Source organism: Vipera ursinii (assembly GCF_947247035.1).
Source record: "Vipera ursinii genome assembly, chromosome: 7".
Classification (NCBI taxonomy): Eukaryota; Metazoa; Chordata; class Lepidosauria; order Squamata; family Viperidae; genus Vipera; species Vipera ursinii.
The window spans coordinates 75,361,914-75,379,336 of record NC_139521.1 but is presented as its reverse complement, the minus strand read 5'-3'; the positions used below and the strand labels follow the sequence as shown (position 1 = coordinate 75,379,336).

Sequence of the window (17,423 nt, the reverse complement as noted above, 5' to 3'; positions counted from 1 at the left end):
TTCAACGCATAGTCGCAACATGAACGGTTGTAAGTCAAGGACTGCCTCTACTAGAACTTGATCCTCCTGTCTGCTGGTTGTCTGAAGTTACTTCTTCTTCTCGAATCACCTGTCACTCACGTCATGCTGTCTTTGTTTCGTTGCCTGACCACCACTTGATGGGAATCGACCTTAATTCTTATTTTTCTTTCCCAAGATTCACAGTCTGGGAAAGACGCTACGCGGCTTACCCTGAATTCCTCTCTGCTCGGTGGGTCTTCTGGGGCAGGATCAGTTGTTGTCGTTGACACTTCGCAACCCACCCAGCCTTCTCCACAACCCAGCCGAGATCTCCATCCGAGCAGCTTTCCCTGGAAATCTGGCGCGGTTACACCCCCTCTCGCCATGTCTGTTCCCGGCTCTCCGTCTCTTCCCGTTTCAGCGGAAGAGACTCAGGTCATCCCGGGGGCTCCCTCCAACTTGGCTAAGGAAAGACCCACAAAAATTGCGGCGTCGCCGGAGGACAATTTTGACCCAAGCCAACTCGGTGCGGGCCGAGTAAAACCTGGCTCTTCGTCCCACGACAGGGACGAAAAGCCAACGAGGGAAGAAATAGGATCTTCCGGCGCGATTCCCGGCAGAGAAAGAGGCGAGTCCTTCCTGGGGTCAAAGGTCCCCGAAGAGAGCCAGGAGCTTCCGGCAGAGGTAGACGCCGGGCCTTCAAGCGGGAAATTCAGATCTCTTTTGTCCCTCTCTTCTTCCGGTTCGCTAAAATATATTGACAGCGGTGATTTTTCCGGAGGTTGCGGTTCAATCGGGAGAAACGCGCCAGGGATTCGGCGAGGCTGGTCGTGGGACGGGAGCGTGGCCAAGGAGGGTATCACGGGGAGCCTAAGCTGGGAAGGTCTGCCGATGGTGGGCTTCTGCCACAAGGAGCCACTCGTAGCGCCAGAGCCGAGGCCAGAATCCCGGAAAGCGAACGAAGATCGCGGGACGACGAAACCCCTAACGCGATCCGATCCTGAAGGCTGCCCCAGGACAGCTGCGAGTGTGCCCGTTCCGACAAGCAGGTCTGTCGACGTTCACGCCAGCCCTTCTCCGAATCTGAACGAAATCCGGGCTGTTTCAGAAGCGGGTACTCTGGACGACGTATCCAAGCTCTTGGGAGGTTTTCCCCGCATCGAGGAAAAAGGGAAGGAGACTCGGCCGAAAGGGACCGGCAGCTCGCACGAAAGCGCCAACAGCAGCAGCGTGGACTCCCTGGGCGCCAGAGTGAAGGAGCTGCTCCGGTACGAACGTCCCACGATCCGCAGGGCGGAGGAGCACGATGGGTCAGGTCCGAAAGAGCCCTCCTCCGTTTCGGCCCCCGGCTCAGCTTTCAGCAGAGGGGAAGTTGGTGCCCGAGGGAGCGAAAACGGCAGCAGTCTGGACTCGTTGGCAGTGCGGGTCAAAACCCTCCTGGAAGTAGAACAGCCCGTCCTCCATGCCACTCAGATCCTCCAGAGCGTAAAGGAAGAAGAAGAAAAAGCCCGCGGTAAGTAACAGAAAAACTCTGAAAACCTCCCTGATTTGTGATGAATTGATTACATTTATATGCCGGGCTTTTCTTTCTTCGATTGGATTTTGATCTCATGTTTATTTATTTATTTATTTTACAAATATCTGAAGGAGACAAAGATCCAACACACCTTCCTCTTCCTGTTTTGCCCACAACAACAACCCTGAGAAGAGGGTTGGGCTCAGAGAGAGGGAATGGCTAAAAGTCACCCAGCCGACTTTCATACCTAAGGCGGGACTAGAACTCACCGTCTCCTGGTGATTGGCTCAAAGTCACCCAGCCGGCTTTCATGGCTAAGGCAGGACTAGAACTCACCATCTCCTGCTGATGGTCCCAAAGTCGCCCAGCTGGCTTTCATACCTAAGGTGGGACTAGAACTCACCGTCTCCCAGTGATTGGCTCAAAGTCACCCAGCCGGCTTTCATGGCTAAGGCAGGACTAGAACTCACCGTCTCCCGGTGATTGGCCCAAAGTTGCCCAGCTGGCTTTCATGCCTAAGGCGGGACTAGAACTCACCATCTCCCGGTGATTGGCCCAAAGTCACCCAGCCGGCTTTCATGGCTAAGGCAGGACTAGAACTCACCGTCTCCCGGTGGTTGGCCCAAAGTCACCCAGCCGGCTTTCAAGGCTAAGGCAGGACTAGAACTCACCGTCTCCCGGTGGTTGGCCCAAAGTCACCCAGCCGGCTTTCATGGCTAAGGCAGGACTAGAACTCAGAGTCTTAGCATTCCTTAAACACATTTAATTGGGTCCAACCTGACCATGCCAGATTCTTTCTTTCTTTTTTGAAGTTGTTTTCGGGAGCGAAGGAGAGAAAGGATTTTCCGAGGATAATTATGTCACGGGGGGAATGCCAAATGCTACTTCAGGGAATGGCGTAATTGATATTTTCAATAATTAGTCATCTGTTTACAAAAGAGAACTGATTTCCTCCGAACAGGCCTGCTCTAGTTGTTCCTATGCGGGCAGTCCTTGCCTTACGACCGCCACTGTGCCCCAAATTTCTGTGGCTAACCGAGACAGTGGTCAAGCTGAGTTTTGCCCCCATTATTACCCCTTTGCTTGCCACCGTTGCTAAATGGGTCGCGGCAGCTGTGAAATTAGCAACCGGTCATGTCAAGAGGAGAAGCCAGCTTGACTTAAGAGCTGCAGGGATCTGCTTAACCATCCTGGCGAAACGGTCATAAAACTGGGTGCGCCTCACTTAACAACGGCCTCGCTTAGCAGTGGAAATGCTGGCCCCCGTCGTCCTAAGCTGAGGATTACCTGCAAAGGCACAAACGTGGCACGTATTTCTGGCAGGTGAGCATTTTAAAAACGGTTTGGGGGCTGTAAAAGCCCCTAGAAAACACCTTACTCTTTGTCATGTAACCGTCATTTTTCCCTCTCTCCCTCTCTTCCTCTCCCTCCTTTTCTCTCTCACCCTCTTTTTTCTCCTCTCCCTCCCTCTCCCTGTCTCTTCTTGTCTTTCTCTCTTTTCCTCTTTCCCTGTCTGTGTCTCTCTTTCCCCCTCCCTCTCCCTGTCTTCCACTCCCTCTCCATCTCTCTCTCCCTCCCTTTCTCTCCTTCTCTCTCCCTCCCCCTCCCTCCTCCTCCTCCCTCCCTCCCTCCCTCCCTGTCTTCCCCTCTCCATCTCTCCCTCCCTCTCCCTCTCTCTTCCCCTCCCTGCTTTTCTCTCACCCTCTTCCTCCCTTTCTTCCTCTCCCTCTCCCTCCCTCTCCCTCTCTCTTCTTGTCTTACTCTCTCTTTCCCTCTTTCCCTATCTCTCTCTCTCTCTTTTCCACGCTCACTCTCCCTCTCTCTCTCTCCCTGTCTCCCTCTATCCCTCCCTCTCTCCCTCCCTCCTTTTCTCTCTCACCCTTTCTTTCTTCCTCTCCCTCCCTCTTCCTGTCTCTTCTTCTCTTTCTCTCTTTCCCTCTCCCTTTCTCTGTCTTCCACTACCTCTCTCCATCTCTCCCCTCCCTCCCTCTTCCTGTCCCTCTCTCCCTGTCTTACTCTCTCCCTCTCTCCCTCCCTCCCTCCATTCTCTCTCTCGGTCTTCCTCTCCCTGTCTCCATCTCTCTCTCCCTCCCTCTCCCTCTTTCCCTCTTTCCCTATCTCTGTCTCTCTTTCTCCCTTTCTCTCTGTCTTACACTCTCTCTCTCCCTCCCCCTCTCCCTCTCTCCCTCTCTTACTTTTTCCCTTCCTCCCTCTGTTTTCTCTCCCCCCTTTCCCATGCTCTCCCTCTCTCCCTTTCTCTCTCCCCCCTTTCCCACGCTCTCCCTCTCTCCCTTTCTCCCCCCTTTCCCACGCTCTCCCTCTCTCCCTTTCTCTCTCCCCGCTTTTCCACGCTCTCCCTCTCTCCCTTTCTCTCTCCCCCCTTTCCCACGCTCTCCCTGTCTCCCTTTCTCTCTCCCCCCTTTCCCACTCTCTCTTTCCCTTTCTCCCCCTTTCCCACTCTCTTTCCCTTTCTCTCCCCCCTTTCCCACACTCTCCCTCTCTCCCTTTCTATCTCCCCCCTTCCCCACGCTCTCCCTCTCCCTTTCTCTCTCCCCCCTTTCCCACGCTCTCCCTCTCTCCCTTTCTCTCTCCCCCCTTTCCCACACTCTCCCTCTCTCCCTTTCTCTCTCCCCGCTTTCCCACGCTCTCCCTCTCTCCCTTTCTCCCTCCCCGCTTTCCCACGCTCTCCCTCTCTCCCTTTCTCTCTCCCCGCTTTCCCACTCTCTCTTTCCCTTTCTCTTTCCCCCCTTTCCCATGCTCTCCCTCTCCCTTTCTCTCTCCCCCCTTTCCCACTCTCTTTCCCTTTCTCCCCCTTTCCCACTCTCTTTCCCTTTCTCTCCCCCCTTTCCCACGCTCTCCCTCTCTCCCTTTCTCTCTCCCCCCTTTCCCACGCTCTCCCTGTCTCCCTTTCTCTCTCCCCCCTTTCCCACTCTCTCTTTCCCTTTCTCTCTCCCCCCTTTCCCACGCTCTCCCTCTCTCCCTTTCTCCCCCCTTTCCCACTCTCTCTTTCCCTTTTTCTCTCCCCCCTTTCCCACGCTCTCCCTCTCTCCCTTTCTCTCTCCCCCCTTTCCCACGCTCTCCCTGTCTCCCTTTCTCTCTCCCACCTTTCCCACTCTCTCTTTCCCTTTCTCTCTCCCCCCTTTCCAACGCTCTCCCTCTCTCCCTTTCTCTCTCCCCCCTTTCCCACTCTCTCTTTCCCTTTTTCTCTCCCCCTTTCCCACACTCTCCCTCTCTCCCTTTCTCTCTCCCCCCTTTCCCACGCTCTCCCTGTCTCCCTTTCTCTCTCCCCCCTTTCCCACTCTCTCTTTCCCTTTCTCTCTCCCCCCTTTCCCACACTCTCCCTCTCTCCCTTTCTCTCTCCCCCCTTTCCCACGCTCTCCCTCTCGCAGCCTGGGTGAGAGTAAAACTGGCCACCCAGCCTCAGTACTTCATCCCCGAACTGACCGAAGAAGACAGGCGGATGATAGAACAAATGAAGAAGGAGCAGCTTTCCTGCTCTGGAGAAGCGGAACGTCTGGAGGTAAAACTCTGAAACTTGCCGGGTGACAATTCAGGAAGCGTTTCAGAATCGGGCCAATCATAATTTCTTTTTTTTGCTTGCGGGAAACCTTTCTCGCCTGCAATTCTCTTGAGTCGTAAAATAAAACGGTGCAGTCGCGTCTCTCCAGTAAGTTGCCTCTTACGGAGATGAAACTCCCAGCTCACAAGCGCGGTAGAGACCATAATTCGTAACAGGGCAGGGGCTTCTAGGTCACCTCATCCCAGCCCTGTGCTCCCTCCCAAACCGGACCTCCCCTCGGAAAACCTCCAGCGATCGGGAGCTCGTGGCCCTTCGAGGCAGGCCGTCCCCAAGGCGCTTTTTCCAAGGAATTTCATGGTCTTTTCTTTGAAAGCCTTTCCCCTCTCGGCCAAGAAGCATCGTCAAGAGCAGGGAGTGGAATTTGCTCCCTGTGTGTATGTAGCCTTGGTGGGAAGGTGGTTTGTTTTTCGTGCTTCTGGGCTCTGGTAACGGTCCCTAGTTGGGTCACGCAACGTCTGCAAGAAAACCACCCAGCTCAGAGAGCACCCAGGACCCCACAGTCGTCTTCCTCCTCCTCCTCCTCCTCCTCCTCCTCCTCCTCCTCCTCCTCCTCCTCCTCAAACCCCCCTCCCTTCTAGCACTGATGATGTTCCCTAGTTGGGTCACGCAACGTCTGCAAAAAACCACCCAGCCCAGAGAGCACCAAGGACCCCACAGTCGTCTTCCTCCTCCTCCTCCTCCTCCTCCTCCGTTCTAGCACTGATGATGTTCCCTAGTTGGGTCTTGAAACGTCTGCAAAGAAAACCACCCAGCTGAGAGAGCACCAAGGACCCCACAGTCGTTGTTGTTGTCGTCGTCCTCCTCCTCTTCCTCCTCCTCTCTGCAAACCCCCCTCCCTTCTAGCACTGATGATGTTCCCTAGTTGGGTCACGCAACGTCTGCAAGAAAACAACCAAGCACAGAGAGCACCGAGGACCCCACAGTCCTCCTCTTCCTCCTCCCCCTCCCACACAATCCCCCTCCCTTCTAGCATTGATGACGTTCCCTAGTTGGGTCATGAAACGTCTCCAAACCATTAGAGCACCAAGGACCTCACAGTCCCTTCCTCCTCCTCCTCTCTCTGCAAACCTCACACCCTTCTACCACTGATTGTGTTACCTATTTGGGTCATGAAACGTCCACAAGGAAACCACCCAGCTCATAGAGCACCAAGGACCCCACAGTCTTTCTCCTCCTCTTCTTCCTCTTCCTCCTCCTCCTCCGAGCCCACTCCCTTCTAACACCAATGATGTTCCCTAGTTGGGTCATGAGACGTCTGCAAGGAAGCCACCCAGCTCAGAGGGAACCAAGGACTCCACAGTCCCCCTCCTCCTCCTCTTCTTCCTCCTCCTCCTCCTCCTCCCCCCCTCCTCCTCCTCCTCCTCCTCCTCCTCCTCTTCTCTGCAAACTCTTCTTCCTTCTAGCACTGATGATATTCCCTAGTTGGGTTATGAAAGATCTATTAGAAAACCACCAAGCTCAGAGAGCATCAAGGACCCCACAGTTGTCATTTCTCCTCCTCCTTCTCCTCCTCCTCCTCCTCCCTGCAAACCCCACACCCTGCTTGCGCTGATGATGTTCCCTAGTTGGGTAATGAAACATCTGCAAGGAAACCACCCAGCTCAGAGAGCACCAAGGACCCCACAGTCCTCCTCCTCCTCCTCCTCCTCCTCCTCCTCCTCCTCTCTGCAAACCCCACACCCTTCTAGCATTGATTGTGTTACCTAGTTAGGTGATGAAACGTCTGCAACAAACCACCCAGCTCAGAGAGCACCAAGGACCCCACAGTCCTCCTCCTCCGAGCCCATTCCTTTCTCCTTTATCATTACCCCAACAAGCTTGGCCAACCTTCATGAGGTAGAAGCATAATGGGAAAAGTACTATGAGGGCTTGTCTGTACTACGCAGACAGTCCTCGACGTACAACCGTTCATTTAGCGACCATTCAAACTTACAACAGCAGCGAAAAGGGTGGCTTGAGACAAACTTTTCCCACTTAACAACCGTCGCAGCGTCCCCGCAAGGGTCACGTGATCGAAGTTCAGGCACCTGGCCGCTGACTCCTCTTTACGACGGTCGCAGGGTCCCGCGATCCGCTTTGGCGACCTTCTGACAAGCGAAGTCAACAGGGGGAAGCCGGATTCACTTAACGACCTTAGGCGTCCCTAACTTAACAGCTGCGCTGATTCGCTTAACGACGGAGACAAAGTCGTAAGTCCGGGGCAGGACGCCCTTAACGAGTGTTTCACTTAGCGACGGATGTGTTGGGCTGGATTGGGGCCGTAAGTCGAGGACCGCCTGTACACGTTTAGTCGTGCTGGGGGGGGGGACATTTTATCTCCCTCCCGCGGGGGCAGCCCCACCGCTTCTGAGCTGTGTCTTGTCTGTTTCCAGCATCAGCCGAGGACGGGGCTGTCGCCAGTGGTGACCCGGGGGTCAGCATATATATATACACATATATTCTGGCGTGTTTTGAAGCCGGCACCCGAATGCTGCCCGCTTCTTTCCCCGTCCCCCCTTTTTAAATGCCAGCCAAACCTCCTGGCGATGGGAGGTGGGTGTGTCTGGCACGGGATCCGCTGCATGAGTCTCCAGAAGAGCTCGCTGGCTCTTTGACCGACTGCCGTGCGGTCTCTGTGGGATCCACGCTCTTCTCGCTTTTCTTGGCGAAAGTGGCCGGGCTTTGCTCCTGCCGGATGTTGCCGACACCGGATCAGCTCCAGGATGAGCTCCCTCCCAAGGCAATGTCAGTTACTTTCGCCTTCCTTCCTTCCTTCCTTCCTCCCTTCCTTCCTTCCTTCCTTCCTTCCTTCCTTCCTTCCTTCCTTCCTTCCTTCCTTCCTTCCTTCTGTTCTTCCTTCCTTCCTTCCTTCCTTCCTTCTCTTTCCTTCCTTCTCTGTTCTTCCATCTCTATCCCTTCCTTCCTTCTCTGTTCTTCCTTCCTTCCTTCCTTCCTTCCTTCCTTCCTTCCTTCCTTCCTTCTCTATCCTTCCTTCCTTCCTTCCTTCTCTATCCTTCCTTCCTTCCTTCCTTCCTTCCTTCCTTCTCTATCCTTCCTTCCTTCCTTCCTTCTCTATCCTTCCTTCCTTCCTTCCTTCTCTATCCTTCCTTCCTTCCTTCCTTCCTTCCTTCCTTCCTTCCTTCTCTATCCTTCCTTCCTTCCTTCCTTCCTTTTCCTTCCTTCTCTATCCTTCCTTCCTTCTCTATCCTTCCTTCCTTCCTTCCTTCCTTCCTTCCTTCCTTCCTTCCTTCCTTTTCCTTCCTTCTCTATCCTTCCTTCCTTCCTTCTCTATCCTTCCTTCCTTCCTTCCTTCTCTATCCTTCCTTCCTTCCTTCCTTCCTTCCTTCCTTCCTTCCTTCCTTCCTTCCTTCCTTCTCTTTCCTTCCTTCTCTCTTCTTCCTTCTCCCTCCCTCCCTCCCTTCCTTCTCTCAGCCCTCCAGGTACAGGAAGATGGTTTTTGGGGCCTTATGAAAGGCTAACAGGCACTATCTCTGGTTCCTGTTAAGCTTAATATTAAAATTCGGAAAAATGAAGGTTTTTTTTTTTAAAAAATACAGTTTTCTGCTGGATGCCTGTTTCTCCGCTCCCGGTTCACCTCTGACCTGGCCACTGATACATTCCGTTATTAATAAGAAAGTCCTTTATATTGAAAGAAATAACTTTCCTGGGATGATAATGGTCTCCAGCCTTGTTCAGCGGGGCTGTTCAGAAAGGAAATGAAACCCCAACGCTACCAGTGTTGATTTAGACCAGAATCTCCCTGCCTTGTGTAAAATTAGCAGGCACACATACGCATTCCTCCAAAGAAATGTAATATCTTGTTTTTGCTTTATTGAGATTCAGAGCTATTTTCACGAAGGTCTTTCCTTCCTTTGTGCTGTAGGGAATGCTCGGTAGGAAAAGTAGTATCGGTAGTATCAGCTTCTGATACTTATTTTGATTTCTCTTTTAACGCAAGTCAGATGCTGGAATGGGTTTTATCAGCTCCTGCCCTTGCAAACATTCCGAGAAAGATTATTTGGCAACAAGCAGTCCCGATGCCGTCTTGGATGTATCATGTCCATGAATAATAATAATAATAGTAATAAAAAACTTTCAAAAGAAATGCCACCTCTTCCTTTCTCCGCCAAAGTACATTCAAAGCTTCTTTTTCATAAGACGACTGCACCTTTCCTATTGATATTTTTAATCTGCTGTGTTTTTAAAATGGATGGTTTTAATGTTTTATGTTGTAAGCCACCCAGTCGCTAGATATGGTTGATACAAATAAATTTTGTAAATCAATTTTACAGATAAATTAGATAGATAGATAGATAGATAGATAGATAGATAGATAGATAGATAGATAGGATGATAGATGGATGGATGGATGGATGGATGGATGGATGGATGGATGGATAGATAGATGATAGATGATAGATTTTTTTTATTGATTGATTTGATTTATTAAATGTATAAGATAGATAGATAGATAGATAGATAGATAGATAGATAGATAGATAGATAGATGGCAGGCAGGCAGGCAGGAGATAGACAGGTACATAGGTACATAGGTGGGTGACAGATAGGTACATAGGTAGGAGATAGGTGATATATAGAGATAGATAGATAGATAGATAGATAGATAGATAGATAGATAGATAGATAGACAGACAGACAGACAGATAGAATCTTTTCAAAGGGCTGCAGATAGAAATTAAGGGCCTTGGCCTCCAAAGCTGACTTCCTGCTACAAAAAAACGTCGTACCAAATCAAAAGATTTAATAACAACACCTCAACATCTTTATTTATGATCAGCGTTGTCAGGTGAATTAAATCCGCTTTCGGTCCATGAATCACACCAGCCCCCCCCCCCCCCCCCCCCCGTTCTCCTGGCATGTAAGGTGTAAGAGAAACGATTTAAATTGTGCAGCCTCGCTCTTGTGTGTGTTTTCTCCCGGGAAGGCTGCCAAGGCCTGGTTGCCTTCCAGTCTTCAGTGGGGATAATTGTTCTGTTTTGTTGCATCCTTTGCGACGGCTTTGTTTCCCCTCTTTGCTTCTAATGGATTTTTTTTTTTTAGATCTTTCTGCATCTGATGTCTGTTAAGCGCTTGGCTATTTTTTTTGGGGGGGGGGGGAAAGCAAGCAGCCATTGGAAACCTTTGCTCTCTTTTTTTTTCTTTCTTCACATGCTGAAAATGAAAACAAATATGAAGCCACGCCTGCTTTATGCGGCTCTTTTGCTATCTTTACAGTTTATTTTATTTTATTTTAATATTTTTTTGTTCCTTCCTTGTTGGCTGTGTGGCCTGGTGGCATCTTTTCACAATTCTGTCCCCCCGGAAAGGATGCTGAATCTACCACCAAGTTGGGTTTCAGAAGCCCGATTCCCAGAAGATAAAATATGTCTACTTCTCAAGTCCTTAGGATTTTTGGAGAGGGTTTAAATTGGGATACTTTACATTATCACCACCGTTATTTATTTAATTTGTATCTCGCCTTGGTTATTTTCACAAATCACTCAAGGTGGCAATTGTCCAACACCCCTTCCTCTTCCTCCTCCTGTTTTTCCCCACCACAACAACCCTGTGAGGTTGCTTAGGCGGAGAGAGAATGACTGGCCCAAAGTCACCCAGCCGGCTGTCATGCCTAAGGCGGGACTAGAGCTCACCGTCTCCTGGTGATTGGCCCAGAGTCACCTAATCAGCTGTCATGCCTAAGGCGGGACTAGAACTCACCGTCTCCTGTTGATTGGCCCAGAGTCACCTAATCAGCTGTCATGCCTAAGGCGGGACTAGAACTCACCGTCTCTTGGTGATTGGCCCAGAGTCACCTAATCAGCTGTCATGCCTAAGGCGGGACTAGAACTCACCGTCTCCTGGTGTTTGGCCCAAAGTTACCCAACTGCCTTTCAGGCCTAAGATGAGACTAGAATTCACTGTCTCCTGGTGATTGGCTCAAAGTCATTCAGCCGACTTTTATACCTAAGGCAGGACTAGAACTCACCGTGTCTGGTTGATTGGCCCAAAGTCACCCAGCCGGCTTTCATGCATAAGGTGGGACTAGAACTCACTGTCTCCTGGTGATTGGCCGAGAGTCACCCAGCCGACTTTCATGCCTAAAGCAGGACTGGAACTCACCGTCTCCTGGTGATTGGCCCAAAGTCACCTAACTGCCTTTCAGGCCTAAGACGAGACTAGAACTCACCATCTCCTGTTGATTGGCCCAAAGTCACGCATCCAGCTCTCATGGCTAAGGCAGGACTAGAATTCACTGCCTCCTGGTGATTGGCCCAAAGTCCCCTGCTTTCTTCACCACTGGAGTAAACAGGCTCATAACATCTCCGTAGTCTCTACTTCTCCTCCTCGGAGAATTTGGGGAGGGGGTGTAAACGAAAAATTCAAGTCACACACACACACACACCGCTCTTCATTTTGACAGATAGGCATCAAAAGCTCCTAGTCCTCCACTGTTGTTTATCTGCGTGTTGTGACTCTCTTTCTTTTTGAACATTCAATAGAGTCAGCATTGGAGAAGCAGCTTCGAGAACCTTCCAAGCCCCGGTCCTGCTCCTGCGGTAGAACCGGGATTCTTGCAGGCTCCCAGAGACCACGACTTGCAAATGGCCCTTCAGAAATACGGTTTGCGGCTAGCCGAGTTCTCTGAGCCTGTGACCGATGGCGCCTTAGCAGCCGACCCAGAGTTTAAAGCCTTCTGCGGCGCCCAGGTTCCTGCCTCCAGCCAACTGTGGCCACCTCCCGGGAATGCCTTGGACTCCAAAGCCGATTCTCACGTTCCCTCGGACGCGCAACTCAAAGGGCCCTCAAAGGCACCGCTCAAAGAGGACCGGCACGGAGCAGCCCCCTTGGATATGTCCGAGAGCATCGGGTCCGTCGAAGCCGCCATTCAAATCACCTCTATCACTTTTGCCTCTCGGAGGAGGTCGCCTCCGCCCGCTTCCCGTGCACCCCGGGCTGTCCTTGCGGAAGCCGACGCTCGTGATCCCGTATCTTCGGAAGCCCGGCCGACCAGCCAGGAGCGGCCAAAGTCTGGTGACTCCCAGCTGCCCGCTGACGACGCTGGCGGTTCGGCCCGCCTCGCTTCCGCTGGTATCCCGGAGAAGAAAGAGGGATCTCCTTCCGCCAAAATCTGCCCTCCCACTGGGCCTCTCGAGGTCACCACGGGTGGACCTCACCGAGAAGCCCTCCTTGCTCTCGCGGAGAGGTCCCCAAGCAGAGATCTCAAAGCCCGGGACCTCATTAAGGAGAAGCCAAGGTCCGATCCAGTTCTGGCTGAGCAGAGGAGATACGCTAAAACGCTGGATAAGATTTACGCCGGCCCAGAAAAACACGTGACGTTGCCTCCACCAAAGACGGGCCACGTGCGCTCCCAGAGTCCCTCGGTAGATGAGCCAGGGTGCGCCGCTAAGCCCCTTCTTGCCGAAGGCGAAGGAAGTGCGTTCCTAAGAGAAGGTGCGTCTGCTTCCGATTCACCTTCACACAAGCCCGAAGATACGTCTACTCCCGATTCGTATTTACGCAAGGCCAGAAGCAGGCACAGCGGGAGCACCGGCCTGTTACACGCTGCTTCCCTAGACCCAATTTCCACAGCCGTGCCGGTGTCTCCCACATCACCCACCAGGAAAGCCCTGTCTGGGGTCCACCTTACTCTCTCTCCAAAGCGGCTCGAATTGGACCTTTCAGGCCGGGCAGATGTCGGTCCAGAGGTTGACGTTGTCCAGCCAGCCGCTTTGGATGTTCCCCGTCTTTCCGTAGGAGATGCCTCCAGGTCAAAGCCCACGGAACCGAAGCGAAAGACTCCAGAAACGTCGTCCCTTCCCCGAGAGGCATCATCTCGAGATGTTCCAACGGGGGCCAAGCCGGTCCTACAGCCGGTCCTACAAGAGCCCCTGGCAGACCGAGGTCGTGGGGCGGGCCCGTCTCGAGCCGACGCCGGGGCTCGGGGTTCAAGTGGGCCGAGCGCGGGCGGCAACTTGAAGGCTACAGCTTCTTCCCAAACTGAATGGACGTCTTCGGATGCCATCACTCAGATAACAACAGAAAGCCCAGAGAAGACCACCTATTCTGCTGAGATCTTTGTCGCCGCTGAGAATGGGCAAGCTCCTTATCCGAAGAGTCACAAAAGCCCCACCGAGACAATGCCTGGTACCTCCAAGATCTCCGTTTTGAATGGACAAACTGGTGGTGAGAATTTATCTATCATCTTCTCTCTCTCTCTGTCTGTCTCTCTGTCTCTCACATCTCTCTCTTTAACTATCATCTGTCTATCAATCTAATCTAATTATCTATCTATCTATCTATCTATCTATCTATCTATCTATCTATCTATCTATCTATATCTATCTATCTATCTATCCAATCTAATCTAATCATATCTATCTATCTATCTATCTATCTATCTATCTATCTATCTATCTCTCTAATCATATCTATCTAATCATCTATTTATCTAATCATATCTATCTATCTTTCTATCTATCTATCTATCTATCTATCTCATCTATCTATATCTCATCTATCTATCTATCTATCTATCTATATCTATCTAATCATATCTATCTATCTATCTATCTATCTATCTATCTATCTATCTATCTATCTATCTATCTATCTCATCTATCTATCCAATCTAATCATCTATCTATCTATCTATCTATCTATCTATCTATCTATCTATCTATCTATCTATCTATCTATCATCCATTCTATCTATCATCCATTCTATCTATCTGTCTGTCTGTCTGTCTGTCTGTCTGTCTGTCTGTCTGTCTATCTATCTATCTATCTATCTATCTATCTATCTATCTATCTATCTTGTCAATCCAATCTATCTAATCTAATCTATTTATATCTATATTGATCAATCATTTATCTATCTATCTCTATATATTCTGACAAGCAAAGTCAGTGGGGAAGCCAGGTCCATTTAACAACTGTTAACTACTAACTTAACAACTGCAGCGATTCACGTAACAACTGTGGCATGAGAAGTCATAAAGTGGGGCAGAATTCACTTAGCAACTGTCTTTCTTAGCAATGGAAATGTTGGGCTCAATTCTCATATCGATTGACGCAGGAGAGGTGTTGATCGCAGGCGAGGACATGTTTTGATCGTTTTTTGTTTCCTTGTGGGCTTTTTGCTTGTCTTTTTCGAATGACACACAGATGTTGTCGATCTCTCTGTGCCTGTTGATGGCTGATTGCCGGGCCTCCAGGAAACAACACTTGTCTTGCAGCCGGTAGAGTTGAGATTGGTGTTAATTGCTGGCGAGGAGTTGTTTTGGTCCCTTTATTTCCTTTTGGGCTTTTTCCTTGTCTCTTTCGAATGGCACGTAAGCGTTGTCGGTGTCTCTGTGCCTGTTGATGGCTGATTGCCGGGCCTCCAGGAAACAACACTTGTCTTGCAGCCGGTAGAGTTGAGATTGGTGTTAATTGCTGGCGAGGAGTTGTTTTGGTCCCTTTATTTCCTTTTGGGCTTTTTCCTTGTCTCTTTCGAATGGCACGTAAGCGTTGTCGGTGTCTCTGTGCCTGTTGATGGCTGATTGCCGGGCCTCCAGGAAACAACACTTGTCTTGCAGCCGGTAGAGTTGAGATTGGTGTTAATTGCTGGCGAGGAGTTGTTTTGGTCCCTTTATTTCCTTTTGGGCTTTTTCCTTGTCTCTTTCGAATGGCACGTAAGCATTGTCGGTGTCTCTGTGCCTGTTGATGGCTGATTGCTGGGCCTCCAGGAAACAACACTTGTCTTGCAGCCGGTAGAGTTGAGATTGGTGTTAATTGCTGGCGAGGAGTTGTTTTGGTCCCTTTATTTCCTTTTGGGCTTTTTCCTTGTCTCTTTCGAATGGCACGTAAGCATTGTCGGTGTCTCTGTGCCTGTTGATGGCTGATTGCCGGGCCTCCAGGAAACAACACTTGTCTTGCAGCCGGTAGAGTTGAGATTGGTGTTAATTGCTGGCGAGGAGTTGTTTTGGTCCCTTTATTTCCTTTTGGGCTTTTTCCTTGTCTCTTTCGAATGGCACGTAAGCGTTGTCGGTGTCTCTGTGCCTGTTGATGGCTGATTGCCGGGCCTCCAGGAAACAACACTTGTCTTGCAGCCGGTAGAGTTGAGATTGGTGTTAATTGCTGGCGAGGAGTTGTTTTGGTCCCTTTATTTCCTTTTGGGCTTTTTCCTTGTCTCTTTCGAATGGCACGTAAGCGTTGTCGGTGTCTCTGTGCCTGTTGATGGCTGATTGCCGGGCCTCCAGGAAACAACACTTGTCTTGCAGCCGGTAGAGTTGAGATTGGTGTTAATTGCTGGCGAGGAGTTGTTTTGGTCCCTTTATTTCCTTTTGGGCTTTTTCCTTGTCTCTTTCGAATGGCACGTAAGCATTGTCGGTGTCTCTGTGCCTGTTGATGGCTGATTGCCGGGCCTCCAGGAAACAACACTTGTCTTGCAGCCGGTAGAGTTGAGATTGCTGTTAATTGCTGGCGAGGAGTTGTTTTGGTCCCTTTATTTCCTTTTGGGCTTTTTCCTTGTCTCTTTCGAATGGCACGTAAGCATTGTCGGTGTCTCTGTGCCTGTTGATGGCTGATTGCCGGGCCTCCGGGAAACAACGTTTTTCCTTGCAGCCGGTAGAGTAAGCCGACTCCTGCTTCGTTTCTTTCAGATCCGCCATTGGTGCTGCCTTACAAGCCTCCCGGCTGCTCGGAGGTGTATTACGTTCCCTGCGGAAAAGACACCTTGAGGCTCTCGCGGGTCAGGTCCGAGACCACGATGGAAAGTTCCCATTCAGGTATGCCGCCTTTCTTTGATCTCCAAGCCCTGCCCTCACCCCCCACCCCAAATATTGTGCATTTTACAGCCACATCACTTTCTAACTCTAGGCAGTGTTTGACTAAACGGAGGCCATGGTTTTGGATGGCTGTGGAACAGCTCAGAGATAATCTAATCCCACCCCCTCACCCCCGTTGCATTTAGGTTAGATTACAGGGGTAGGCCACCTTGGCTCTTTTATGACTCGTGGACTTCAACTCCAATTCCTGACCCAGCCACGCTGAGGGGAAAGGGAGAGGTTTCCATGCTGAGTCATGCTGGCTGAGGAATTCTGGGAGTTGAAGTCCACGAGTCATGAAGGGGCCAAAGTTTCCCCCATGCTGGCTGAGGAATTCTGGAGTTGAAGTCCACCAGTCATGAAGGGGCCATAGTTCCCCCATGCTGGCTCAGGAATTCTGGAAGTTGAAGTCCGTGAGTCATGAAGGGGCCATAGTTCCCCCATGCTGGCTCAGGAATTCTGGGAGTTGAAGTCCACAAGCCATGAAGGGGAGCATAGTTTCCCCATGCTGGCTCAGGAATTTTGGAGTTGAAGTCCATAAGCCATGAAGGGAGCATAGTTTCCCCATGCTGGCTGAGGAATTCTGGGAGTTGAAGTCCACAAGCCATGAAGGGGCCATAGTTCCCCCATGCTGGCTCAGGAATTCTGGGATTTGAAGTCCACGAGTCATAAAAGAGCCAAGGTTGCCTATCCCTGGGTTAGAATGACAGCGTGGTTAACAACTGAGTTATTCCTGAGCTAAACCAGAGAAAAGAAGGACTCGGGGTGTGGGGGAGACGTGATAGCAAGTCTTCCAATATTTGGGGGGGCTGCCCCAAAGAAGAGGAGGCTGTCGACTTATTTTCCAGAACACCTGAAGGCCAGACAGCGGATGGAAACTCATCAAGGAGAGAAGCAACCTGGGATTAAGGAGCAACTTCCTAAGAGGGAGGACAGTTAAATCAGGGATACGGCTCCACTCCAGAAGTTGCGGGTGCTTCATTCTCTGCAGCTTTTAAGAACAGACTGGACTGCCCATTTGTTGTGCAGAGTAGCATAGGGCCTCCTGCTTCAACGGGGGGTTGGACTAGAAGACCTCCAAGGTCCCTTCCAAACCTTTAATTCCGTGTTCTAAATTTTAAGAATCCAACATCATGAGTTCAAAGCCGTGTCACCGCTAGCTCCACCATTAGCTCTCTGCCAATAACCAGATCTGAATGGACCAGGGCGACAGGAGAGCCGTCTTGATTGATTTAATTGTCTTTTAATTTTTGTATTGTATTTTGTATTGTCATTTATATTTATGCCCTGTGAACCGCCCTGAGTCCCTTTGGGAGAAGGGCGGTATAGAAATCTCAATAAATTAAATTAAATTAAAGTCTTCCAATATCTGAGGGGGTCGCCTCGAAGAAGAAGCGGGGGGTCAACTTATCTTCCAAAGCCCCTGAAGGCGGGACAAGGAAGAAAAAACAACAACACTCACTTAAGAACTGTTAAGAAATTCGGAGCTTCTGGTGGTGGCCGTAAGCATCCCTACGTAGGTTCCCCCAAAAGAGTAGGG

General features: G+C 50.7%; 1 protein-coding gene across 1 annotated transcript in view; it reads left to right on the top strand.

Annotated features, from left to right (window-relative positions):
* Window positions 1-384: 384 nt before the first annotated feature.
* The window catches only part of ALMS1 (ALMS1 centrosome and basal body associated protein), a gene marked incomplete at both ends in the record, with an annotated part of 23,256 nt that continues 6,217 nt past the window's right edge, over window positions 385-17,423 (top strand). The window contains 4 exons of the mRNA XM_083367080.1: window positions 385-1,513; window positions 4,906-5,036; window positions 11,576-13,259; window positions 15,719-15,844. Coding sequence (XP_083223206.1) covers window positions 385-1,513; window positions 4,906-5,036; window positions 11,576-13,259; window positions 15,719-15,844 — 3,070 coding nt within the window. The remainder of the gene's footprint in view (window positions 1,514-4,905; window positions 5,037-11,575; window positions 13,260-15,718; window positions 15,845-17,423) is intronic.